This window comes from Euprymna scolopes, chromosome 19 (assembly GCF_053919585.1).
Source record: "Euprymna scolopes isolate OS-2025 chromosome 19, ASM5391958v1, whole genome shotgun sequence".
NCBI classification, from domain to species: Eukaryota; Metazoa; Mollusca; class Cephalopoda; order Sepiida; family Sepiolidae; genus Euprymna; species Euprymna scolopes.
In genome coordinates, this window is record NC_136500.1 from 71678748 (window position 1) to 71706125 (window position 27378).

Here is a 27378-nt window from a genome sequence, read left to right on the forward strand (position 1 = left end):
TTACATTTGAACCAGTGCACGTTATCTGATATTTTGTCGCAAAGGAACAAACAAACAAAAAAAAAAAAAAAAAAAAGGAAAGAAATAAAAATCCGACTCGGCATATTTTCTAAGTGCAAACGAAATGTATTTATTCGTGGTTCTTCCAAAACAACGCATTTCATTATATTGCAAAAGTCTTTTTGAACGCACGTGATTTTCAAGTCTTTCTCCTCGGCACCTCACACTGGCTTTTAGCGAGCACTTTCTCACCCTCTACTTCATACGTCCATCTTGCCTGCCACACAATTCCTCAACCATTTGGTGTATTTTTCTCTCTTTTTCTTGTGACGCAAGCTCACACACACTTGCTAATTTGCATAGTGTTTTAACAGCTGCTGCTATTTTCGCTAGCCAGCTATTCTTCAGCTACTGCTGATTTTCTCACACACGTCTATATACGTGTTCTGTTAAACCAATACCAACGACAGAATCGAGCCGACCAACGAAGTCGTACCGTGTTGATTCATACGCAATCACATCTACGCTTATCTGATCCGGCAACTTGCGAAACGAAAACGAATTTAACGAAAATAGCTTCCACTTGTTTACGGGTTTTGAGATCTCGTTTATCAAGATGGTTCCGTAAACTCTGGAATTGGTGTTAATCTGATGGTGTCTGATCCTGAGAATAAGAAAGGTGTATCTTTTTTTTTTTTTTTTTTTTTTCCTACAGATAAAATCTTTTCAGAATGGGATCTTGCCGATGCCAGGCCATTGATTATCTTGATTGAATAGCACATCTGAACTGATTGTTTAGTAGTCTCCTTCTTTTCTTTTTGAAAGTTCTGATTAAAGGTTAGAAACGGCTGATAATGCATGTGTACAGTGTTTCTAAATAAGGATGCAGGTATCAATTCAAAGTGGATCATACTTACAATAGTGTGAAACTTCGATGGAGTGATTTAGATCAGTCTCTATTACAGAACCTTAGTATTTGCTTCAGATTTTTATTTTTATGAGTATTGAAGATTTGGAGTACTTGGATTAGCATTCCCATATTGGGTGTCATTCTCACAGCGTTTTTTTTTTTTTTTTTTTTTTTTTGCAAAGGAGTCACCACTTATCAAAACCAGAGGCCACTCGAGGATAAGGGTTAATAAGTGTACAGTGGGATAATGTCATAGTAATTGTTAGTGGAAATTCGGTAAATTGGAGTACTTAAGGGGAACGGCTCATCAAGAACTTGTTTATGTTAGACTTGAATACGACCATCAGCCGATGTAATTTCTGAATTATATATTATTTTATTTTTATTTCTTTTAAAATTCTTTGAGTTGAGGTTTCATAATTTGTGTATTCATTTTCTTTTTTTTTTTTTGCGGACTGTTATCCTCATCTTTATAGTTGTTGTTTCCCCATGTTCCGCCAAAGTCATCTTCTGGCCGTCTTTAGGTGATTAACCTTTCTCCCAGGTTTTACCTCATCGTTTTGGGGTGGGAAAGCTGGTGTAGTATCTGTTCTGTCATAAGACCATCCTCACAGTCATTACTTCCTTTTTTTTTTAATATTTTTAGTGCGACGAAGTGTGGTATAAATAATAAAAAGAGGGATATATTGTGTGCATAAATTCCTGCACTTTAATCTATCAATGTTTCTGCAATTTCAGTCGGGAATTCTGTGTATAGCCACACATAGCATACACTTTTCATTTCTCTTTTTCATTTTTCGTTTTCATTTTTTTTTTTCCTTTTTAATCAATTTCTCCCCCCCCCTCTTTTTCTTTTACATTATTTTTTCATTCTTTCCTTTTTCTCCTAATGCTACCAGATCAGGCTGTCTGAGGATACTGCGTCCCTGACCTCAAATGCACCAAACATCGATATTATCGTGTTTTCCTTTCTCTTTGCAAAACACAATCATTTCCTGCAAAGTCAAAAGCAAAAACAATTCTCCTCAACAAAACAACAAAACTAAACACCATTAGTAAATATTTGAAGATAAAAGAATTTAAAGCATAATAATTTTTTCCACAACCACTGGATTCAGCATTAAATAATCCAAAAGGGGTTGATATGCCGTAAAATAGAGCAATCAAATTTCTTTTTCGACCTTTTACTTTCTTTTTTCATTTCTTCTTCCTTTTTTCTTTTCATCATTTTGACATTTTTTTTTTGTACTTCTTGCATTTATTCATCTGATCGTACCAGATCAGGCTGTCTGAAGATATTGGCTTCCTGAGACGAAATGCACCTAACATTGATGCTTTTTGTTTTTCTACTTCCTTTTGCAAAACTTAATTATGTTCTGCAAAACCAAAAACAAAAACAACAACCCACCTTTCCCCCTTTTTCTTTTATTTCAATTTCCCCTTTCTCTTTCGATCCCCCCTCCCACTTCCTGACTGGTTTCCTAACTTAAAATGACAAAAAAAAAAAACGTTAATACTGTAACCCTTTTCTCTCTTCCATTGCAAAACTCATTCATGTTCTGCAGGACAGGGAACAAAAAAGATAGAATCCACTATAAAACAAACAAACCAAACACTACAAACTAGTAATTGAAAATGCAAAGAGCTTGAAGAATAAAAACCTTCTACAAAATAACTTGATGCAACTTGAATACTATTTCCAAAATAGCTGAAATCGGCATTAAATAACCCGAAACGGGTTGATGTGCCGTAAAACAACCAAACGAAACTCTACAAATAAATATTTGAGGATATAAAGAACTTGAAGCATAAAAACTGTTTCCAAAATAACTGGATTCAGCATGAAATAATCCGAAAAGGGTTGATATGCCTTAAAAAAAAAAAAATAACCCCCATTCGTTCATTTATTCCTTTTTTTATCATTTTTCTTTATCCCTATTTTCTTATTTTACTCTTACATTTTTTTTTATTTCCATTCGTTCTGTTTTTCATTTTCATTCGTTCTTTTATTCATTTTCATTCGTTCTTTTATTCTTCATTTATTTCTGAAACTAAATCTCATTTGCTACCAAACCAAAATCAAATAGTTTAAGCCAATAGAGAAGATTTTAAATTAAAATTCACTTTTTTTTTTCTCATTCCACTGAAATTGAAACTTTCCTTATTGTTTTGCAAACTCTTCCTTTCTTTAACAGAAATTCTTCAGCAACCATTGTTGCAGGTGCCAAAGAAAAAATATTGGCATAGATAAGGTTCATTCAGAAGACAAAGTGACAAGACAAAAAAAAAAGATGTCCGATTATTCTACAAGTCTTATTTGAAATTCTTTTCACTCCACTTTCATTTCGAATTCAATTAATTTATCTTGTTTACTATTTTAGCACGGTTATCACCTGATTTTTTGAAAAAAAAAACTTGAAATAAGAAAAGTGAGAGCTATGAGGCTGTTGAAAGTAAACCCAGGGTTCACGTTCTACTCATCATACTTATTTTATAGTTTTTATTTGAAATTCTTGTTGACTTTCATTTCAAATTAAAGTTGTTTACTGGTTTAGTGTTGAGTCGATTAATCAGAAATTTAAAAAAAATCGGACTTTTTGAGGGTATTGGAAAAGGTATCGGAATCTTAAAAATTGTGCCTATTTTCCGATGCCAAAAACGATTCTTTTTCATTGTTCTGATTTGTTTGTTTTTGTCTCGTATTAATGACTAGCAGGGCTACCCGGCGTTGCTCGGGACCATATAAACAATGAAAAAACAAAAGCAGATATTGAACATATGTTTTATTCTTAGGGGAGAGGAATCTTTCATCTCAAGTTTTAGCGTTACAAACAAACATTTGTCTTTTATATATATAGATAATGACAGGTTTTTTGGGGGCCCCCCTCGAAGATAACTGATCAGTTGACCAACTTCTAGTGGTCCGTTTGACGTGAAATTTCGATATTTGTCATCCGGGTGATAGGGCTTCGATATGATACCAAATTTGTCAAGTTTGGTTCCGTTTTACAAAAGTTTTAGCGTTACAAACAAACATACATACACACAGACGTTTGGCTTTTATATATATAGATGAAATTATGAATATTTATTGATTTTTAAACTAGTATTAAAACTAAAGACTATAAATCATCTTCATAAGTCTATTTCTACGTTTAGGAAATTATATGTACATAATTCATGTTTTTTTGCAATAACCTTCTCCCCCTCCTATATATCTCTATATTTAAATATTTAAAAAAATCGGAATCGGGAATTTAGAACAGAATCGGTAATTGTATTGGAATCGTTCCATCACTATTAACATTGCTATAATATGTCACCATATGGACCCACACATTGAATGAAGACTCAATCGCAAGGAAACAAACAAAAGAAATTTGACTCTGCTTTTGTTTTTCTTTTTAAGTTTTAACAAAAGGCATTTATTATCGTAACTTTCAAACAACGTCTGCATCTTGGTTTCTTTTGCAGTTTCTCTCGCACCAACATGTGCTTAACCAAACACTGCCGTGCTGAACACAGGCTTAAAAGTCTCACTGCTGCAGGCCAAACATTCATCTCACACCGGCATCTGCTATATTTTTCTGTCCTTGCCACGTGGTTTATTTTTTCACTCTCTTCTTATTTCCCTCCTCTTCGTCCGTTGTGACGTCACATCGCGCATCAGCTTGGCCATTTGCATATGTGTAATATGGTTGCTGCTGCTAATATGTGTCTATGACTCCGGTACACTCGGTTATCACTTCATTTCGTGAAAAGCTCAAAATACTTAGCAAAAAATTGCATACGAATTAACAAATTATCTCCTCTCTAAAAGTAATATTTCAAGTTCACACATTTTTGCTGACGCCTAAATCCAGTTAGATTACTTACATTGAGCAAGTTGAGCTGGTTCGTTGTAGTATTTTTCTGGACCAGTTACTATTATTGGGTATTCGTCTTTGTGTAACGTTGTGTGGAAGTGCGTATGCAAATGCATGTGAAGTGACGCCACCAGGGGGAAAAGAAAGAGGCTATAAAAAAAGAGAAAGAAAATGATCACGTGAGAGACGTGGATAATGTTCACAATCACGTGTGAGGCATGAAGGAATCTCAAGACAATCATATGAGGAGCGCCACAGCAGTAAAGAGAGAATGGGGAAATAAATGGTGTTGCTATAAAGAACAAACGAGTTAGAGTTGTTTCCTTTTCTTTGTCTTGGATTTCTTTACGTCTGAAACTGGACACAACTTGTGTTGGTTCCCGGGCTACGTTACATTTGGAGTACAAGAGATAACACCTAGCTGGAAAGAGAACATCCAGTTTATTGTCATATAAACATCTGTAAAGATGTAATTGGTCCAGTGCATCTTCACCTGAAGATACACTGGATCAAATACATCCGTTTGTTAAATAAACCATACATGGCTGGAAGCTACATCCCATAGAAGTTGTGGCTACATTAAGTGATGAAGTTAAATCCCAGAATAAGGGTGGCAGTTTAGGATGTGTGGGTGACCAAAAATGTTATATTAACCAGATCCAATTGAGGGTAAGAGAAATAGCTTGCTAACTAATTCAATAAATCAACTCCACTAAACTTGAGTGAACTCTACATTCCTCATGATTCTCACTCACTCTATTATTCTTTGGTCACAAGTAAATAATAGAAATATAAACGTGTATATATATATATATATATATATATATATTTGAATTATTCAAACTACTGTTCTCATATTTTGTGTCATTCTCACAACGTTTCTGGTGATGTAAAATCTGACCTTCTTCAAGTGTATCTTGTTGAACTTGCGAATCACAAGGACCCATGGCATAAATAATATTCAGTACTAAGTGACATTTACTTGGAGGTTGAAAGTTGAAACGTAGTGCAGATGATACGAAAAATACAACTGCGAATTACTTTTTTTCATACTAAGAAAAGTCGTATTAATGATCGTTTTTTATACACATATCTTACCAAAGTTCAAATTTTTATATGATATAACACCAAAGCTAAAATTCTTATATCTCATCATGCTAATGCTAAAACACTGATGTCGTACCAAACCAACATTACAATTCTCATATCATACCATATTATATAACATTGAAATAAACTTAGTGTTTAAATTTTTTTTTTCTGTTGTGCTTTCTTTTTTACAAATTTTTCCAAATTATATCGTATTAATAAACTGAATATTTTGCCAAGATCTGAATCTTGTATTTCCAAATCTAATCTCTTTATTTTTCGTTTCTTTTTTTCTTTTTTTAGGTAAGTGTAATGTTTATCTTCATCACAGACGCTTTATCTAATCTGCATTCGAAAACACAATATTGAACTGATATTCGCGTGATATCGACAGCAGAAATTCCGTAAGTTTAAAAAAAAATTTTTTTTTTTTTAATTAAGAATCAATAATGTGTGCTAGTTACAATAAAAACAATTAAAAAACAAATCATGTTTATTAATTTTTTTGATGAGGATTGAGTAATTGTATTAATCAGACATTTCGGACTAATGTTCTCATCTTAAGTGTTATTCTCACAGTGTTTTGGTCGATGTAACCTTTACAAGACGTAACGGATAAAGTACAAAGTAAAAATTTAGTTCTAAAATCCGAAGACTTTGGTACTATCAGCTAGAATCCAAGCCGAAACATTTTGTGCTCCAGTTGTAGTTGTTACCGTTTGAACTATCGCCAGACAAATAAGAAAAGATAAGAAATAACACTATTCTGGGTGTTGAATGTTCAATCTTCAGTTTGGGCGATACTAAGTTGAATCGGTTAAGACTTCTGCTTGGTTATGGCTGACGGAATGAGATTATGCTAGGAATAAGAGCTTAGCCGCACTTCTTGCACTTCTCAAGCAGTCCTACTTCTTCGTTGTCAAAAAAGTGCCATTTTTACCTATTTATTCACTTCTGCCATTTTTACCTGAATTCGATGTTGACAACTATGTTTCTAGTTGAGGCTAGTACAATATTTGAAAATATGCGGTGCGGTTGTGACGTAAAACATAATGTTTTTGCCCTAACTAGGATATTGATGATTCTCCGGAAATGCTGAGTAAACACGCTTGCTCTATCTATGATATTGAGAACTTTGGATTACCATTTACCAAACGTAATCTATATATTAATACGATAGCGTGTGTGTTATTTTCTGTGTCATGCTTACATCCGGGTCGTTTAATTGTTATGTACTTCCATTTCTTGCAATAAATAATTTTCCCAAGAATTCTTCATAATTTTGGTTTTGGTTTCGGTTTCAATTATAGCTGAAGGAACTAAAGTTTTATTTAAAAATAAAAAAAAGTAAGTTTGGGATTCAGTTTCGATTCAAGCTGGTGGACTCAAGTCATATAGATATATTTTTTTATTTTTTGAAATCGTGATTATAAAATATAAAAAATCGATAGAACATTAACTCTATAATAATATATACGAAATCTGCAAGAATTGAAATATTATATTTAAGCATATTTTACGACCTGGCACGCTGCTAGCTTGAATAAATACTTTTGAAGTTTTAACAAAAGAGCTACAATAATAATTGTAATAATTATGAAATGAGAATTCCTATTTACAATGCATTCCCACGAGACAGACACCAGGGCCGTTTTTTTAACGTGGAGAAAAGGAACAAAAATAAAAATTGTCTCAGTCGTGAAGGGTTTCTCCTCCACTGAGAGAGAACAAGAAATTTAAGTGTAACATCTGAAAAACAGATACTACACTTTGATCTTGACTGAATGAGAATAATAGGCTTTTAATATCAATGTTAGTGCCAGAAATACATTCAACTTTATTGGTATTCAAAAAAAAAAAAAAAAAAAAATGATCTTTTTAAGATAAATATATGACGTAACTACGATCGATTTGTTTTTATTTTTGTTCAAGAAAATAATGTTAAATTTATTTTGGAGTTAACATCTTCAGTATAGCCAGTTTTTTTTATTTTTATTTTTATTTTTATTTTTTTATGTATGTAACTTTAAAGTTTTCAATTTAGCCTTAAAATTTATTGTTTGTTTGTTTGTTTCTGAAAGTGTGGCTTGAATTTGGACTTTAGCTTTAAAAAAAAAAATAGGGGGGGGGGACTTTTTCTCCCTGAGAACGGCGTTTTGTATACAAAAGTAATTTTGTTGTTACAATCCGGCCGATATGGAACAGTGAAATATTCATGTTAAAATTTACAAAATAATAATAATAATAATAATAATAATAATAATAATAATAATAATAATAATAATTAAAAAAAAAAAACGAAACGTGACAAATCATTTAGAAAGCTATTTTTAACATGTATAGCATATATTTTGTGGGTTTGTATTACTGTACACATAGATTCGAAAAAGTTGTCAAAAAACAAATATATAACAAATAAATGTTATCAAAGGCAAGATAAGTTACTTTTCTACCAAACTGGATATATTTTTTGTGTTTTTATTCAATGTAATATATTTATTCAGCTCGAAAAACATGCAGTGTTTACCGATGCATTGGACAATTCAAAATGGCTGCCGACTCTCTCTTACACGCGGTAAGTTCGAGAAAAGGTGTTATAAATAATAAATTAGACAAAATACTGTTAGAAATTCGCTCAATATATATTACCGTGACATAGGTTGACATATATTCGGTGTTTTTTTAATAGTATTTTGTCTAGTTTATTATTTATAACACTTTTTCTCGAACTTACCGTGTGTAAGAGAGAGTCGGCAGCCATTTTGAATTGTCCAATGCATCGGTAAACACTACATGTTTTTCGAGCTGAATAAATATGTTACATTGAATAAAAATACAAAAAATATATCCAGTTTGGTAGAAAAGTAACTTATCTTGCCTTTGATAACATTTATTTGTTATATATTTGTTTTTTGACAACTTTTTCGAATCTATGTGTACAGTAATACAAACCCTATTTTGTTAACAGTTTAATAATAAACACAAATACCGTAGGTATTAAACACAATGTTAAATTCCTTTTTAAAAAATGAAGTAAAAAAAAAAAAAAAAGACAACGGAAAGAAACTGAGACATGTGCATGCGAGTATTATGTTTTTCTAAATAGTTCATTTCTTGTAAGGAAAAAAAAAAATACTCCAGCTGACATCAAAACCAAACCCTTAAGACCGTGAGCCAAGTACGATAACTATTAGGCCAGCTTGACACATTTTTAAAAAATGTTTTCAAACCTACCTATTCTTAGCATAAGGAACTTGTCATGTGAACGATTCACGCATGCGCATTTGTGTAACAGTTGACAAACAGATAAAAATCAGATGACCCCCCACCCCCCACCCCACCCCGCACGTACCAATTTTTAAAAATTTTTACTACTTAGCAGTCCTTTTTTTCCGGATGAAAACCAATTAAAAGTTTTCCACGTGTCTGAATACCCCCTTTCCACTCTGTAGATTAAAACTGAATACCAAATTTCCAGTCTGTAGCTCAATAATTCGTTGAGTATATAGGTTGAGAATTGTCCTCGCACACATACGCACACACACACATTCTCACTATTATAGATATATAGATAATTATATACTTTTCGATTTTATTTACAGTCTCTAACCTCTTTTTTCTATAATGCGCACACATACGCGCATGAGAGAGGGAGAGAGAGAGAGAGAGAGAGAGAGAGAGATTAAAAGAATGCAATAAAAGATTGTCAAAAAAAAAAAAAAAAGAAATCGATGCAGAACTTTTAAAGTTCTTCAAGAATTTTATTTTATGTATCTTCATTTGGAAGCACCATTCTCTTATATTTTAACATCAGTTTTTTGTGATATTTTCTTTGAAAAGTGATGGATATAAAATTCGTAAATGTTAATATATACCTCTCGCCCCCCCCTCCCCCCACGCATCCAGCCATTTTGCCATTCGAACATCAAAAATCAATACTGATCCCGTATGGATATTAATATGCGAAAGGCAGAGAAATGTTTGTCATGTGGAATATAAGCGAACATATTTTAAAAAAATGGGAAGGAAGATCATTTTAAACTGGGTTAGAAAAAAAATGGTTTCGTAAAAAAAAAAAACAAGTAATTGTACAAGCAAATTCTGGCTGCTTTGAGAAATCTTAAAATTTTCTGATAAAAGAGCGGAATGAAGAATCTTTTACTATTTAACTGAGGGAATTTCAACTGTGTCGTCACTTTATAATCGTTCATTTTGAACGATCCATATTTTTTTTTATTTCTTTCGACTAAAGTCATTAAAAATAATATTATTGATTCTGAATTTCTGTAACTGCTGTGAGTTCTAATCTAATTATTTTATTTAAATTTCCTCAATGGAATAATTTTTTTTTTTTCGCTTTCTTGATTTTCTTGTCGTTTTTTTTTCTTTTTTTTTTTTTTTTACTTCATTTTTGTTTTCTTTTTTATCTTCTCGCCATTTTCTTCCAACTCTTAATTCCCAATTACGTATTTCTTTGTGTTGTCAGTTTTTTTTTTTTATTCAACCTTCATTTTGTCTTTCCTCATTTCTCTTAGTCATCTTATTCATTCTTTTCAGTTTTTTTTTAATTTCTATCTTTTATTTTTTTTTCATTCGCTTTCATTTGAATCTTTTTATTTTGCTTTCTTTACTTACGACTCTTTCATTTTTATTTTCTCTTTCATTTCTTTCCCCTTTGTCTTTCGTTTTCTTTTTCCTCTTTTGTGTTCTTTCTCTTTTGTTTTCTTTCTCTTTCTTTCTCTTTAGTCTTTCGTTCTCTTTCTTTCTTTTCCTCTTTATTTCTTTTTGTTCTCCTTATCTTTAATTATCTTTCCTTTTCGTTCTTTTCCTCTTCCATTTTCGTTGTCTTCCGTCTTCTCACTCTCCCTCCTTCTTTCTCTCCCTCTTCCTTTCTCTTTCCGTTTCGTTATCTTCTACTTTCGGCTCCCTTCCTTGTTTTGTTTCATACTTCTATATTAAGTAAGTAAAGTTAAAATGAACAAACCAAATACAATATTTTTATGCAACCTTCCAGCTAGATCAACCTGTTAGATTAAGAAGGCGTGTTGCTAATGAGTTCGCTAGTGTGGAAAAATCAGTTCCCACACATTGTTTAAAACGATTTCCATAAATTAAAAACGACTGAACACATTTTTGTAAACTGGTATAGTGCACCTTCCCGTTAATATTTACTTTATTAATTAAAAAAATGAAAATCGCTCTAGACAAGGCATGAAACCGCTTGATTTAAAGAACTAAAAAATATACGGCTTAAATGTCAAAAACTAACCAATGAAAATTGTCGAATTGATAGATTCCGACCTAGAAAACAGTGATTCTTCCCCCTTTGTCAGAAATATCGCTCATGGAGATTGAAGAGTAAAGGAGAAAATAAGCGAAGCGAGAGTTACGAAGCTGCGGAAAATAAACCTAAGACGAAAGTTATAATTAATAAAGACATCAATAGATGCGTTGCCTTTTCTTTGATCCATTTGTATCTTGATTTTCTTGTTCTTATTTAACGCTTCCTTAATATTCAAGTAAAAATTTAAGATATAAATTAATTCATTGTCTCTTATACGGTTATACCTTTAGAAAAATGTGTTGCACTCAATAATTTTTAAATATCAAACGAAAAGTTAACTTAATTAAAACTGACACTTGATCCGCGTGCTTTCAATAATTAAGACCAAGTTATTGAATTTTGTCCGACTTGAAATACTAGAAGATTCTTGGTGAGTTATAAGAATGCTTCAATACTCACATTTCCCTCGGTGCTTACAGGAGAGAACTTGAATGCCTACTGGAGAAAACTTGAATGCCTACTGGAGAAAACTTGAATGCTTACAGGAGAAAACCTGAATGCTTACAGGAGAAAACTTGAATGCTTACAGGAGAAAACTTGAATGCTTACAGGAGAAAACCTGAATGCTTACAGGAGAAAACTTGAATGCTTACAGGAGAAAACCTGAATGCTTACAGGAGAAAACTTGAATGCTTACAGGAGAAAACTTGAATGCTTACTGGAGAAAACTTGAATGCTTACAGGAGAAAACTTGAATGCTTACAGGAGAAAACTTGAATGCTTACTGGAGAAAACTTGAATGCTTACAGGAGAAAACTTGAATGCTTACAGGAGAAAACTTGAATGCTTACAGGAGAGAACTTGAATGATTACAGGAGAAAACTTGAATGCTTACAGGAGAAAACTTGAATGCTTACAGGAGAAAACTTGAATGCTTACAGGAGAAAACTTGAATGCTTACTGGAGAAAACTTGAATGCTTACAGGAGAAAACTTGAATGCTTACTGGAGAAAACTTGAATGCTTACAGGAGAAAACTTGAATGCTTACAGGAGAAAACTTGGATGCTTACAGGAGAAAACTTGAATGCTTACTGGAGAAAACTTGAATGCTTACAGGAGAGAACTTGAATGCTTACAGGAGAAAACTTGAATGCTTACAGGAGAAAACTTGAATGCTTACAGGAGAAAACCTGAATGCTTACAGGAGAAAACTTGAATGCTTACAGGAGAAAACTTGAATGCTTACAGGAGAAAACTTGAATGCTTACTAGACTGTATGCTTGAGTCTGTCTTTTTTTTAACAAAAGAATCACCACTTATCAAAGCCTGCAGGCCACTCGAGGATAAGGGCTTATAAGTATAAAGTGGTCACGCAATCAACAGCGTAGTGATCGCTAGTGATGGAAATTGGGTAGAACTTGATTATTGAAGACGACTCAACAAGAACTTGTTACATTGGACTTGAAAACAATCATATACATATTATTTTGATTCATCAGACTACTGTCCTCATCTGGAGTGTGATTTTCACAACAAGATTACATCTACCGAAACATTGTGAAAATCACACTCAAGATGAGAACAGTAGTCCGATGAATTCAAATAATATGAATGACCAATCCTCATCTCAAAAATTCAGAAAAATCATGTTGTAGTCAGCTGGAAAGCAGGCGAGCAGAACAGAGTTCAACAAGCGGGCAGTTTTAGGAAAGAAGCTTTGTTCATGGAATTTGCGTTTAGATTTAGACAGAGAGAGAGAGAGAGAGAGAGAGAGAAATTGTTGATAGTGGTTGTATCTAGGCGAGTGTTTTTTGTAAAAATTTGGCAGGAAGGACCATAGATTGAACCTCAGACAAGCATGAAAACAACAATAGAGCAGAGACAGTCTTGTAATGTTGCAACCGGAGTTTATCAGTAAAACCTTGCATGAGGATACTTCCCCTCTATAAGCAAACCTTGACTAAATATTCAAATGATATAGTATTCAAAGACCAATTCACATTCCCTCGGTATTGTAATCCCACTCTGGCTTATATTTGGAATGGTGCACCATTTGCAAATACTGTTGCATAAATTTACAACACTAGGCTGACTACTACACCAGACTAGATGAATTCTTATCATGGAATCCAGAAGAGCAAGAGAGTGAATTGGGGGGGGGGGGATTAATGCTCTTAACTTCTTTACTAACTCAATGTTCTTGGGCTTTGGGCCAATAGTATCTGCTCTTCAGATGCTGCACTTCAATTTCTTGTTCTCTCTCAGTGGAGGAGAATCCTTCACGACTGAGACAATTTTTAATTTCTGTTCCTTTTCTCCACGTTAAAAAACGACCCTGGTGTCTAACTCTGCCCTCATGGGGAGGCATTGTAAATAGTAACTCAACGTTTGAGATGTAAAAGAGAATTCTAGTTGAACACAGATATCTATGTACCTCTACAATTATATAAATGCAACTTTGTCTGTGTGTGAGTTCGTTCCTTAAAGACTCTGAAACGGCTGAACAGATTTTCCTTAAAATTTACAGAACTTTAGTGTATAAGTCTGGGCGTGATCTCAGTTAAGTCTTAAAATACCCCCGATAATTACCGATAATCGATAATCGAAACCGTTATTTTAATTTATCTATCATCGCTAAAGCCATTTTTTCCATGTCGTCGCTTAGCAACAATGATAGAACAAAGGTCCATGAAAATTCTACTGTGGGTAAGTTGATAGCGTGTTTTTAAAAAAAAAATTTTTTTGCATGACATGGTCTGTAGGTTCAAACTCCACACGTAAATTTCTTATTTCTTTTCATTAACTGCAAAGAATGTTATAACCCGTATTTTTTTTTTTTTTTGCCTGACGTGGTCTGTAGGTTCAAACTCTGCACGTAAATTTCTTCATGCTTTTTTTTTTTGTTAACTGGAAAGAAGTTTATATAAAATAATTTTATAAAAGAAACAGCAGGTTCTTTAGTGTGCAGTGTAGAATAACATATCTTTTGGACTAAGTTACCGGAGGCATGTAAAGCTGCCTCCCTGGCGATTTCACGGATTTCGATGACAATAAAAATATAGGAGTGTGAAACATTCGTTGATAATCATTCTATCCCGTGCAACGTCGGGTCTCCCTGCTATTCTCATATAGAGATCAAGTGTTAGCCCAAGTGTTGGTTTCCGAGAACTTCGATTGAAGTAAAATGAAACAAATAAATATGCATGTGCGAAATGAACCCGTGACCCGTTGAGTCAAACCCACTACCATTATTTATTCTATTTGGATTCCATTAAAAAGTTTATAAACTGTAACATATCTTCCGACAATAAATGAGCATGCTGGGAAAAGAGAGAGTCACCCTTTCTCTAAATGGTTACAGAGATATTAAGAAATATTAGCGAGTAGTTGCATCAATATAGAGTCAGTGGGGGGGGGAGGATGAGGGAAATGCATAGAGTGTTTAGAGAGAAAATGTTGGTGACCTGTGCCATTAATTATATAAATCATGGCTAATTAGATCAATTAAGACGGATTTTTTTTTTATCAAACGTAACTGAATCCCAGAACTGATGTCTTAAAGAGACATCAGAAAGTATTTTGTGTTATTAAAGTATATAGGGGAAAAAGCCTTATGGAAACAAACGTTGATTAACTCACATTGAGTGCAACAATAGATTTGCATGAAAGTGAATCGAATTAATAAGATTTGTGCGATGTTGCTTTAGAAAATAACACCTAATTATCAAAAATGTATCACGCTCTTATCGAAATCAATCGAAACGGTTTCCTCATTCCTCTTTGTCTTTAATCGATAGGTCTGTTCTGGTATGCAGAAAGAATTCGGTCACATGACCACATTTCTTTCAGAACAGAACAATTCCACTTTATTCAGCTGATTCAATCATCCTTGTGCAAAGTTCTGGAAATGTCCCGAAGGCGTAAATGTTCAAGTTTCGAGATATTTTCAATAAAACAACTTGGCATTGTATGAAGTGGAGGCGGTGGGAGGGGCGGAATTAAAGAGAATGATTTCTTGATAGTGTGTTCATAACAAGGGCACATAACTCTTGCAATGAATAAAAGTTCAGATTATTGCTCTCCCCCGCCCCGTTTCTCTCTCTCTTTCTCTCTCGTATATATATATATATATATATATATATATATATATATATATATATATATATATATATATATTAGTGACAGCAAACTCAATATAGAGTATTGCCATGGTGTGTTCATTCAATTCACACGTAAATTTGGCTTTTCAAACGCCTCAGACTCTTACACACTATGACACAGTAATTGATGACATGAGTTCCTATCATTGATTGACCTCTAACTTTTATGTCCTCCCATATGTCGTTCCCAATCCGGCACTGATTGGCACTCTTTACGACATAGGTTGCAGGTCGTCACCCCTTGAAAGAGGGAATTCACAAAATGTTTTTATGACAACAATTTAATTGTCATGTCGTCTAGGCGATCGAATTTCAATCTTGGTTTGAGGTAGTTGCTAGTCTAGCCGCACTGAAGAGCTGTGATACAGTAAAACAGTCTGTCTGTGGATGACTATAAATGCTCCCTATCTTGGGTTGAGTATATTGAGGAGCGAAATAATAAACTGCTTCTAGCGTATAAAGCAATGCTATTTGTGTTTAGGTGTTTGGAAAATGTTTAGTCATTGTAATTTCGCATACCCATCTTATCAGCAGCCAAATAGCGCAACGGTTAGAAGTGCTGGCTTTCGCCTAGGTGATCGAGTTTCAGTCCTGGCTTGAGATTGTTGCTAGTCTAACAGCACTGCAGATGACTATATATACTAGCCGCATATACCAAGTCTTATCCAGTCAAAACATATTGCTGGGCAGAAGGATTAGTCACATACTATTTAAGATACACTGAATATCTTAACTTGTTAGGAAAAGTGACTATATGTTGGATTTAGGGAAGCACAAAACAGATCCATCATGGTATATAAAAATCAAACGCAAAGTAAATTTCATAGCTTAAATAAATAAATAAGTTTACTTCCGGGTTTTAAACGCAACTCTTATTAGCTATCAATAATTCAAAATAAAGTAAATTAAATATAAATTAAATAAACTCTAAGTAATATTTCTAAATAAAACAATTAAAACGTTGTTCGGTGGAAACATAATGCTGGATGGAGGGATTAGTCACACACTATTTAAGATACACTGAATTAACCTGTTACTAAAGTGACCACATGTTGGATTTAGGAAGCACAAAACAGGTCCATATTGGTTTATAAAACTCAAACGCAAAATAAATTTCATAGCTTAAATAAATAAATAAGCTTACTTCCGGTTTTAAACGCTAACTATTAATAATTCAAAATAAAGTAAATTAAATATAAATTAAATAAACTCTAAGTAATATTTCTAAATAAAACAATTAAAACGTTGCTCCGTCGAAACATAATGCCGGATGGAGGGATTAATCACATACTATTTAAGGTACACTGAATATCTTAACTTGTTCTGGATTTAAGGATGCATAAAGCACATCCATCTTGATTTACGAAAATTAAACGTGAGGTAACTTTCATAGCTTAAAGGGGACATAACTCTCATAGCTTAAATAAATAAGCTTACTTCCGGTTTTAATGCAACAGTTGTTAGCTATTAATAATTGGAAATAAATAAAATATAAATTACATTAACACTGTATCAAATTAACTTTGAATAATATTTCTAAATAGAACAATTAAAATCGAGATGATTATTAAAGTAGGTTTTTTAAATGTAATATGCAAATGAGAGTATCTATTGAATGTAGATTTCTTTTGAATACATAGCATAAATAGAAATCATGCTGGAATAAAAATGTGTATGAGTTCGTTTTCAGTATTAAAACTAATTTGTGAAACAGTGTGCCTTTTGTGCATACTAATTAAATTGTGAACAAACAAACAGACAAGAAAACGATTTCATTATAATACAAAATTTAAGCAAGAAAGCACGCCCGGATGATTCACAGATATATATATAGTCCAATAATTCTCAACACTGAAATATTGATTAATGAAGCTAGTGTATTTAAGTTTTTTTAACTAATATATATATATATATATATATATATATATATATATATATATATATATATATATATATATATATATATATATATATACATACATATATATATATATATATACATACATATATATATATATATATATATATATATACATACATATATATATATATATATACATACATATATATATATATATATATATATATATATACATACATATATATATATATATACATACATATATATATATACATACATATATATATATATATATATATATATATACATACATATATATATATATATACATACATATATATATATATACATACATATATATATATATATATATACATACATACATACATACACACACACACACATATATATATATATATATATAAACGGAATCGCTCCAGACAAAGCATGCAGCCACTTGATGTAAAAGCTAAAAAAAATAGTACTCCAAGGTCAAAACTTTGCCAACAATAAGTATTAGATAGAACAGATTCTTACCCCCCCTCTCTCTCTCTCTCTCTCTCTCTCTAATATATATATATATATATATATATATATATATATATATATATATATATGCATGCACAGCATAATGGTACACTTTCATTTTTCACAGGGACTGCCGTCTTTGTCCAGTGTTATGGGATAAGCTGATCTACCTATTTTAGGAATAAATAGACTTGCCCATAGACAATAATTATAGTTAGATTTAAATGTCGTGAGACAAAGATTCAAGGCAATTGGGGTCTCAGAATCCAAACGTGTACGTCTGTAGCATAATGTACCTTTTTCATTATTGTGCTTGTTGCTAATTATACGACTGTTTGTGTCATGATTATTATCGACCTGCAAGCCGACAACATCCAAATAATTTAATTATCAAAAATAAAAAAGAAAATGAAGTATTATACAGTGAATTTAAAAAAAAAAATCAGTTTTCGATCAAGTGTTGAGTGCATAACAAACCACAGACTTATTAGAACCATTTTTGTAAACATCTCTCCTACAAAATGGCGGAGGTAAGGCCATCAGGGTACAAAAAACGTCCAGGACGAAGAGGTCACGGATGTAGTCACCTGGAATGATACAAACGGCTTCATTAACTGCATTGTATTGTTACTCTACTAGGTTGACTCGTTCTAAGAAAAAAATAAATAATAACTGCAAGAAAAAGATAGCATTTTGGAGAATCTTAGCTGTTTGGCCAACAGTGTTTATGCCAAAACGTGGCAGAGTTAAAGTTTTGCTAAGTCCACCATCACCATTTAAAATTTTTATATATATATATATATATATATATATATATATATATATATATATTACTTAGTAGTAATTTGTTTTTGAAGTTCAGTACAACATTTATTGTTAAATACAAAAGTTTATTTATTATTTGGATTATCTAAGCTACTTTCTTTATCTTGGTTGCTATTTTCACAAAGTTTCGGTCTTTGTAATCTCCGACCTTCTTCAGATATATATATATATATATATATATATATATATATATATATATATATATATATTTAATTAGGGAATCTTTATGACGAACTCAAGAATCTGTAAACAGAACTACTTAGTCTATATGGTAGATTGTTTTTGTTCCATCGACCATAACCGGATAGAAGTGTTAATTATAATGTAATTCTTAGTTATTAAACTTTGATTTGTTGCTTCCTTTTAATATATGAGTAATGTCAATTTTACAACAACTTTTTAAATGTACTATTTAAAAAGTGTTTTAATTGCGATATTAAATCCACCAGAATGCATTTCAAGTTATTCGTAAGCAAGTCAACCATTTTAATTAATTACTTTGTTCTTATTTAGAATATATATATATATATATATAATGGTACCTCGGTATTCGACCATAATTCGTTCCAGATGTTTGTTCGACAACCAAAACGATATTTCCCCTTTAAATTAACTGAAATAGAATTAATTGGTTCTAGAGTTTAAAAGTCCCTTTTCATCTGTGAACTTTAAGGATTTTATACATTTTTAATTGCACAGCAAACCACCAATAAACATGTATTAAGATGATTCCAATAATATAATCTATATACATGCACTAAAAGAGTGAAATGTATGGAATTCCAATTAAACTGTTTTCATTTCTTACCTTTCGATGATCAGCTGATGGCGCAAGTTGCTGGATAAAGGAGGGGTAGGGAGGTTACTGCTTCAAAGGTTGGTTGGTTGGTTGTTTTAGGGCATATCAACCCTTTTTGGGTTATTTTATGCCGAATTCAAAGATTTTGAAGAAAAATTTTTTTAATAGAATATATTTGTTGTTTTCACGTCGGTTTCTATTTAACCCATAGTTGGGACCCTAACAGGTACTACCACTCCAGGTCAGAGTGGACCTGGGAGCAATGGTAATTAAAGGGTAGCTCCACACGCCCTAAAGCCCACAAGCTGGGGCCTCACCACTGGATATAGTTTAAGGTCATATCCAGGATCCCCATTGAGGGACTTTTACCCTCTGTAGGGGGGCAGTCGGCGTATTATAATGCCCCACTGACAGGGCCTGCTTCGAAGGAGAATCCAGTTCCATGAAAACAGAAGACAAATCTGGCGTTCTCTCTTTGGTAAATTTCTTGGATGAAGAGGATTCCTGAACATGATGTTCTTTACGTTTAAACAATGAAACTTGTTTGTTTTTTTATTGTCCCACACATTGCGAAAATGGTACATGACATTGTAATTGAAAATGTCTACATGTCTACTGGTTGTAGCGATATCTGTGTTATATTTAACCAAATTAAATTGATATTACGTTGGGGGGGGGCAAAATGAACCCAACGTGTATACAGTCCTATAAATGTAGAATTGTGGTATATACGCGCTGAGATCCATTTTGCCCCCCCCCCCCAAAAAAAAAACGTAACATCAGTTTAATTTGGACCCTAACACCTCGTGCCCTTATGATTTGTTCCAAATTAAAATTAAATAAGGAATTTACAATGATCACTGATACCCTATCCAAGAATGGGTGCTCTCTTGATGTGATCAGGTCAGTTGTGCGTATAAAGATAACTGAGTTTCCTGAAACTAAAGTTCAAACTGATAGAAAATGTCCACTATATCTTCGTTGGGGACTGCAAGTGAGAAATTCGCTAAACAAAGTAGCTCAACGGTTCCAGATTGTTATTTTGCTTCGAATGTGCCTGTTGTGTTCTCTACAAAAGCCTTAATGCCATCCTCTCGAAAAGATGTTCTACCCCCCCCCCGAAACATAATAATAATAATAATAATGTAATTTCCAATGTTAAATGTAGTTGTGGTGCCAACTTGAGATTGGATGGGAGAGTTCAACAGCACGTACCTAGCAAAATCAGAAATCGGGCATACCGAGCAACGAACGTACTTGCCAACACATACAGGTCTTCACTAGCTGACTGTCACATTAAAAACCTGCCATGTGCAGCGAACTTCGGCACGAACTCATTTTCAATCCTGAGTCGTGCTCACTCAACATTCCATCTAAAAATCTTGGAGACTATTCACGTTCGGTTGAGAAGGCCTTCGCTCTCTAAGCAGAGGGAACGTCTTTTAGGTTTGAGCGTGATTAACATCCAGGATCGAAAATAGCATAACGTTGCTTTATTTTAATTGCTTCTTTTTTCCCCCATAACGGAACGCAACGTAACATTATTTGAATAGTGTACATATTTTTGATTTCTCCTTTTTTATTTTTTTATTTATTTAATCCCCCGATACAGCTTTGAGAAAGCGAGAGTGAAACCGGTCAGTTGACTCGACCCTTTATTTTTTCTAACCCACCTTTTTTAAAAACGTTTTTTACGTATTGTACTTTTAATCATGAATATTAAGTCCTCCCTTCATGATTGCCATATATATATATATATTGCAATCATGAAGGGAAGACTTATTATCACAACGATTCAGTAACCGAAACATGTGTAACTAAGCAGATAAAACGTTAATATATATATATATATATATATATATATATATATATATATATATATATATATATATATATATATATATATATATATATATATACTGGTACCCAAATTTAATATTGAAATACTTATCTTTGGTTCTATCGGACAAAACTACATAAAAATTTGCAGGTTTTTGAAATTATAATATTATTCTATGGTTAAAATTTTATGACAATTAGTAAAAAAAACAAACAAACTATACTTTAAACCAATAAAATATGCCCAAATTTACCTTAATCTGTATATATATTGTCCTGTAGGCTATCTTCAGTTTTGCTGCTTCGGTTGTCTCCCCCATGGCCTTGCCAGGTCACTAATATGACTCCGGAATACCTAGATATGAAGAACATTTATATCCCTCATCATTAATGATGTCATTTCCTTATTGAAAGCATAATTTAATTTATATGCATTTATATTGTTGATTTTTCCTTTTTTTTTTTTTTTTGCTCCACTTTACATGCTGAGCTTTCTATTATTCCGATAAGTCTCTATTTAGAGAAATCTTTTAATTATTCTTGATTCCCCTCTTTATACAGGGTGGGCCAAAATAAGGGTCCTATCTTTAAATTTGAATAACTTCCACAAAATAAAAGTTAAACTCGCCAAACTTTATGTCCTTCCGAGATTTATTTTTGAAATAAACAAAACAAATTTTGGCCGAAAAACACTTCTTAAAACTTACATGAATTTATGAATTTTTAAAAATAGGACCCTTATTTTGGCCCACCCTGTGTGTATATATATATATATATATATATATATATATATATATATATATATATATATATATATATATATATATTGTGTGTGTGTGTGTAATGCTCTGTATTTGCATTTTATTAAATCTATTATTAATATTTCTCTCTCTCTCTCTCTCTCTCTCTCTCTCTCTCTCTCTCTCTCTCTCTCTCTCTCTCTCTCTCTCTCTCTCTCTAATGTAATTAATTTTCCTGTTTCGATTTTGCAATATTTTAAATATTTTCCTCTCAGGGTCTGTTGGCGTATCTTTGATATTCCGCCATGTAATCTTGCATATTTAATACTTTGATGTCACTTATATATTTATTTATTTATTTATTTTTCGTTCGCGTTTTATCATCTGAATCGTTTTATGGTAGACATCATTTCCGTTATCAAAAGTGTCTGCGCAAAGTTATTAATAAAATGTAGCATGGACAAAACGATTACATTTGCGGCGGGAGTTACAGATGTTTTTGATAAACAACATCGGTTAACCCTGATACACAATAACGGAGTGTGTGTGTGTGTGTAAAAATAATCTTAAAAATACGGTTTTTTTTTTCCACATAAGGTTAGAGTAAGATGAAATCGGAAAATTCTATTGGAATGTAAGATTAGAATTAGAGATACGTGTTCGGGACGTTTCACTAGTGAGATGCAATAGAATGTTTCAAGATAAAATTCTGCAGCAAGAGTAGATGTGAATGTAACAAAAAAATAATGTTAAAGTTGTATTTTCCACATAAAGCTAGTATTAGGAGGAATAAAAAAAATCCATTAAAAGTTAAGTTCATAATAAAGACTACGTGTTAAGGATGCTGCGTCAGAGATTTGGAGTCACCAGTGACACATAGCAGATTAGCTGATAAAATCTTTCTCTTATTTCTATACACCGAGGGAAAAGAAGCATGTAAAGCTGCTACTCCGTTTGTGAAGGATGGTTTGAGAGAAACCTTATGGATTATATATATATATATATATATATATATATATATATATATATATATATATATATATATATATATATATAACAAATAAATGACAGAAGTCTATAATCCAAATTTCAAGACTGTTGTTTATTTTATTAAGTACGTTGACATGCACAATTTTTACAGCACCTGTTTCGTAGTGCAGCGGTAAGATGGTCAACATCTTTAAATTTGGATTATAGACTTTTCTCATTTATTGTAGTTACATCGAGCTTCATGAGTTAAAGGATTGGTATGAATAAAATGTGAAATATAATTAAGTTTGGGGCTCAAATCAAGTTATTAAGTTAGATCCATGTCCAAGCAACCTATATCTAAAATTTCAAGTGTTTAGACCCAAAATTATTGGAGTTTGGTAGAGTTGTCAAAGGTCAAATCGTTTAACTTTGACCCTTTGACAGCCAAAGTTCTGGTCGAAAACCGATCACAAAGATTTTCCCAAATCTCAGTAGCCTGTATATCAAATTTCTAGTCTGTAGATTTAAAATTTACAGAGTTATTGCGTAGGAAAATGTACACAGACACACAGACACGCCCACTTTTATAGATAGATAGATAGATAGATAGATAGATTAAACAAAAATATATACGTATACATAAATATATATGGAAACAATTTTGTTTCCTGTAAACATTTTGCACAAATATTATGCAAGTATAAATCATATAGAATATCTGCATGAATATAATTACACGTAATAGTTAACTGAAGATGATCATCCCATAAGAAAACCGAAAAAACTAATAGGAAATTAATTAAAATGAATGTTTAAAAGAATATGCAAATTAGCTAGATCTTTTGCTAGTGAATGCAATTCCACAAGACATATATAAGAAAATTGTATTTTCTTTTTAAATAGATAGAAAGGAGGGTTTTTAGTATGAATATCAATACACACAAAAGAAAAACGAATTCATAGGAGTATAGACATATAATTAGCCTACCCATATCCTGGTGTTGCCCGTGAAGTCAGATGAAATGATTAAATTTTAATATATGTATATTTCAATGTGCTAGAACGTTTACATCCTTAGTTCTACGCTGTTATGCAGAATGTAGAAACTATGCATAAAAAGAATTCATCATAATAGTTAAATGAAGCCAATCATCTAATAAGAAACCATAAAAATGAATGCGTAATTAGTGCTCGTTTTTTTAAAAGAATATGCAAATTTGTTGACTTTTATGTAGTCGGTCGTATATCGATGACTGAGTATATTAAAAAGTTCGTTTTAATAATTTTCAAATAGAAAAAGTAGGCTTTTAATATTAATGTAAGAGCGAGAGAAAAAAAAAACTTAACTTTACTTTATAGATAGATTAAATTCACCTCCACTCCGAACAGCAATAAAAAGTAATGATCATTACTATGCGTAATAGAATAACTGCCATGTTAAGAATGGCTTAATAAACAACCCTCTTTTGTTAACGTTTCGTGATGAAATAATAACGTTATTATTTAGGACTGCATTATTTAATTGAAAATGGTGGGGGCATTGTTAACTATTCCGTGCTCTCAACAAGCAAATTAATATTTAAAAATGGGAAACTGAAATTCTGTCCTAAGATTAATAAGCACCCCCACCACACACATGTAAATATCTGTCTATCTATAAAAGTGAACGTGTCTGTGTATCTGTGCGTCTGTCTGTGTGTCTGTCTGTGTGTGTATGCAATAACTCTGTCAATTTAAAGGTTCGAAATTTGATATACAGGGTACTGAGATTTGAGAAAATCTATGTGATCGGTTTTTGGCCAGAAATTTACCTGTTAGGGGTCAAAGTTCAAGAATTTGACCTTTGAGAACTCTACCAAACTCCTCCGACAATTTTGCGTCTAAACACTTAAAATGGATCTAACTTAATAACTTGATTTGAGGCCAACACAATAAATTTTAAGGGGTCATGTCAGGTGTCAAACTTTAGAAAAAATTGACCTCTGCGGTCTCTACCAAATTACTCAGACAATTTCTGGTCTAAACATTTGAAATTTTACATAAAGGGTATTCAGAAATAGGGCAAGCTTTTTCATTGCTTCGCGTCGAAAACTTTTTGCTACCAATATATAAATGTATGTATCTCTGTATGTTTGTATGTCTGCCCAACACTTTCGACAGAGGCGACGGATTTTCTCAAGATCAGTATCGTTTTGAAGTTCGACCTTTCAGACGACAAATATCGAAACATTGGCTAAAAACATTAATATCTTCACCTTAAACTGGGCACTTTTCTACAGGGACGGGGTCGTTTTTTTCGCCGATATTTTTGAAAGTCATCCTCTCCTAGCCTTAATTTTAAAAAATGTCACTTCCGGTTTGGCGGTGGTCGTAACAGCATAGACGTCAGGTTTCCCCCCCCCCGTTCTTTTCCTCCTTTGCGGTACGGGTTCGAGCCTGCCTTCCTACTATCACTTTTTTTTTGCTCAACATACACATCCAAACACCCGGGCAACGCCGGGCTGAAATGCTAGTATATCTACAAAAGTGAACGTGTCTGTGTGTGTACATTTCCCTACGTAATAACTCTGTCAATTTTCAGTCCACAGACTCGAAATTTGATATGCAGGATACTGAGATTTTGGAAAATCTTTGTCATCCATTTTCGGCCAGAAATCTGGCTGTTAAGGGGGTCAAAGTTCAACGATTTGACCTTTGAGAACTCTACCAAACTCCTCCGAGAATTTTGGGTCTAAACACTTTAAATTTTAGATATAGATTTCCTTGGGCATGGATCTAACTTAATAACTTGATTTGAGCCCAAAATAATAAATTTTAAGGGTTCATAATAGGGGTCAAAATTTAAAAAGATTGACCGCTTTTTTTTTCTTTTTTCGCTCAACATACACCTTCAAACACCCGGGCAACGCCGGGCTGAAATGCTAGTATATAATAAACAAACGACAAAAGTTCATATTCCAAATTTCATGATGTTGGCCATCTTATAATTTATTCCTTTAATTACGTTGACGTTTACAATTCTTGACAGTAATTGGGCAAAATCATTCAAAATTAAATATTGTATCAATTAACGAATCTATTCTGCCCTTGACCCACAAGAAATAGCAAATATCAATCCATTAAAAGAGAATAAAATGCATTCGGGCATGATTGCAAAATCCCAAAATTGGAAGAGAAGTTGCAGTTACCTTTTATCTTATCTTTTATTCCGCCCAAATGAGTGATTTTGGGCTACGTAACAATTACTGTCAAAAAGTGTAAATGTCAACGTAATTAAAGGTATAAATTGTAAGATCTTCAGCATCATGAAATTTGGAATATGAACTTTTGTCATTTGGTTATTATATTCTGTGTAATTACACTAACACTCAGAATACAATTGTGAACCACTCAGAACTTCTACCCATTTATGGCTGACGGAACGAGAACATGCCTCCTCCAAAGATTAAATAAAGGATTTCGTTCGAAATTTCGTGCAGATTCCCGAATTGGACACAAACTATTCCTGAATTTGACAAGATACATCTGAAGAAAGTCGGAGGTTACATCTACCGAAACGTTGTGAAAATAGCACTCAAGATGAATCCAGACAATAGTAAGATAGTGATACATTAAAATCATTACCCGTGCCAAAAGACGAGATATATCGTCTTTCTGTTTTTTGTATTTTATTTTATTTATCTATCTTTATAATTTTCCGTGCTTCTACTTCCTTCCAACATTGACACAGCCTTCTAAAATATAAAACGATTACGTCATAAACCATGTTTTATTCTTTTATAGTTGAAGTATTCATTTCGGTTGGATTATGTTTTATAAGCAACTTAAAAAACACATCCTTTACAAAAGTTAAAATTAGAACGTATGGGCCCATCACACTTTGTTTATAATTTTGACGTTCGGCCTAATTGCTGATTGGCTGCAGTATTAGCAATACTTGCACATCCGAGTATGCACATGTTTTCTGTGCACTTTTGATAAGGAGGTGACGCCTCGAAATATTAGAATTGTACTTTGTAAATAGAAAAAATGAATCATTAAATTATTCTTTAGCATAATAGAAAGTCAACATTGGGTTTACGTTTAGTTTTTGCAGCCGTGCAACTCTCACATTCCATGAGCGACGTTTCATATAAAAGAATTGTTTTCCGGGTCGAAATCTATCCTTCTCACACTTATTGTTGGCTAGTCTTTGACTTTGAAGTAATATTGTTTAGCTCCTTACATAAAGTAGCTTTATGTCTTGTCTGGAGCAAAAAAAAAAAAAAAAAAAAAGAAAGAAAAGAAAAGGATGATTACCCACGGATGCCAAAACACCATATATTATTTTACTGACATTTTTTTTTTTTCGTTGCCCACACTTCTTTCCTGCCTTGTCGCAGCCTCCTAAAATATAACAATCTCTTTGTTCATTACGCTTCTAACAAACAATAAAACTCTCTTGATTCTTCAGTCTTTTATAGATTGGCAAAGACGAACTTGCATCATGTTGAATTATTAAGCA

The 27378-nt window shown here is 32.6% G+C and overlaps 1 protein-coding gene across 3 annotated transcripts in view; it reads left to right on the forward strand.

Moving 5' to 3' along the window:
• LOC145303664 (uncharacterized) overlaps positions 1–27378 on the forward strand; it is a 1499272-nt gene that overhangs the window by 1432201 nt on the left and 39693 nt on the right. For 2 of the 3 annotated variants that reach the window (XM_080145262.1, XM_080145263.1), the window contains one exon: positions 6169–7717. The exons of the other annotated variant lie outside the window; for it this stretch is intronic. In XM_080145262.1, coding sequence (XP_080001388.1) covers positions 6169–6209 — 41 coding nt within the window. In that variant the 3' untranslated portion in view covers positions 6210–7717. Of the gene's footprint in view, positions 1–6168; positions 7718–27378 lie in introns of those variants that run through there. 3 annotated transcript variants of the gene reach the window in all.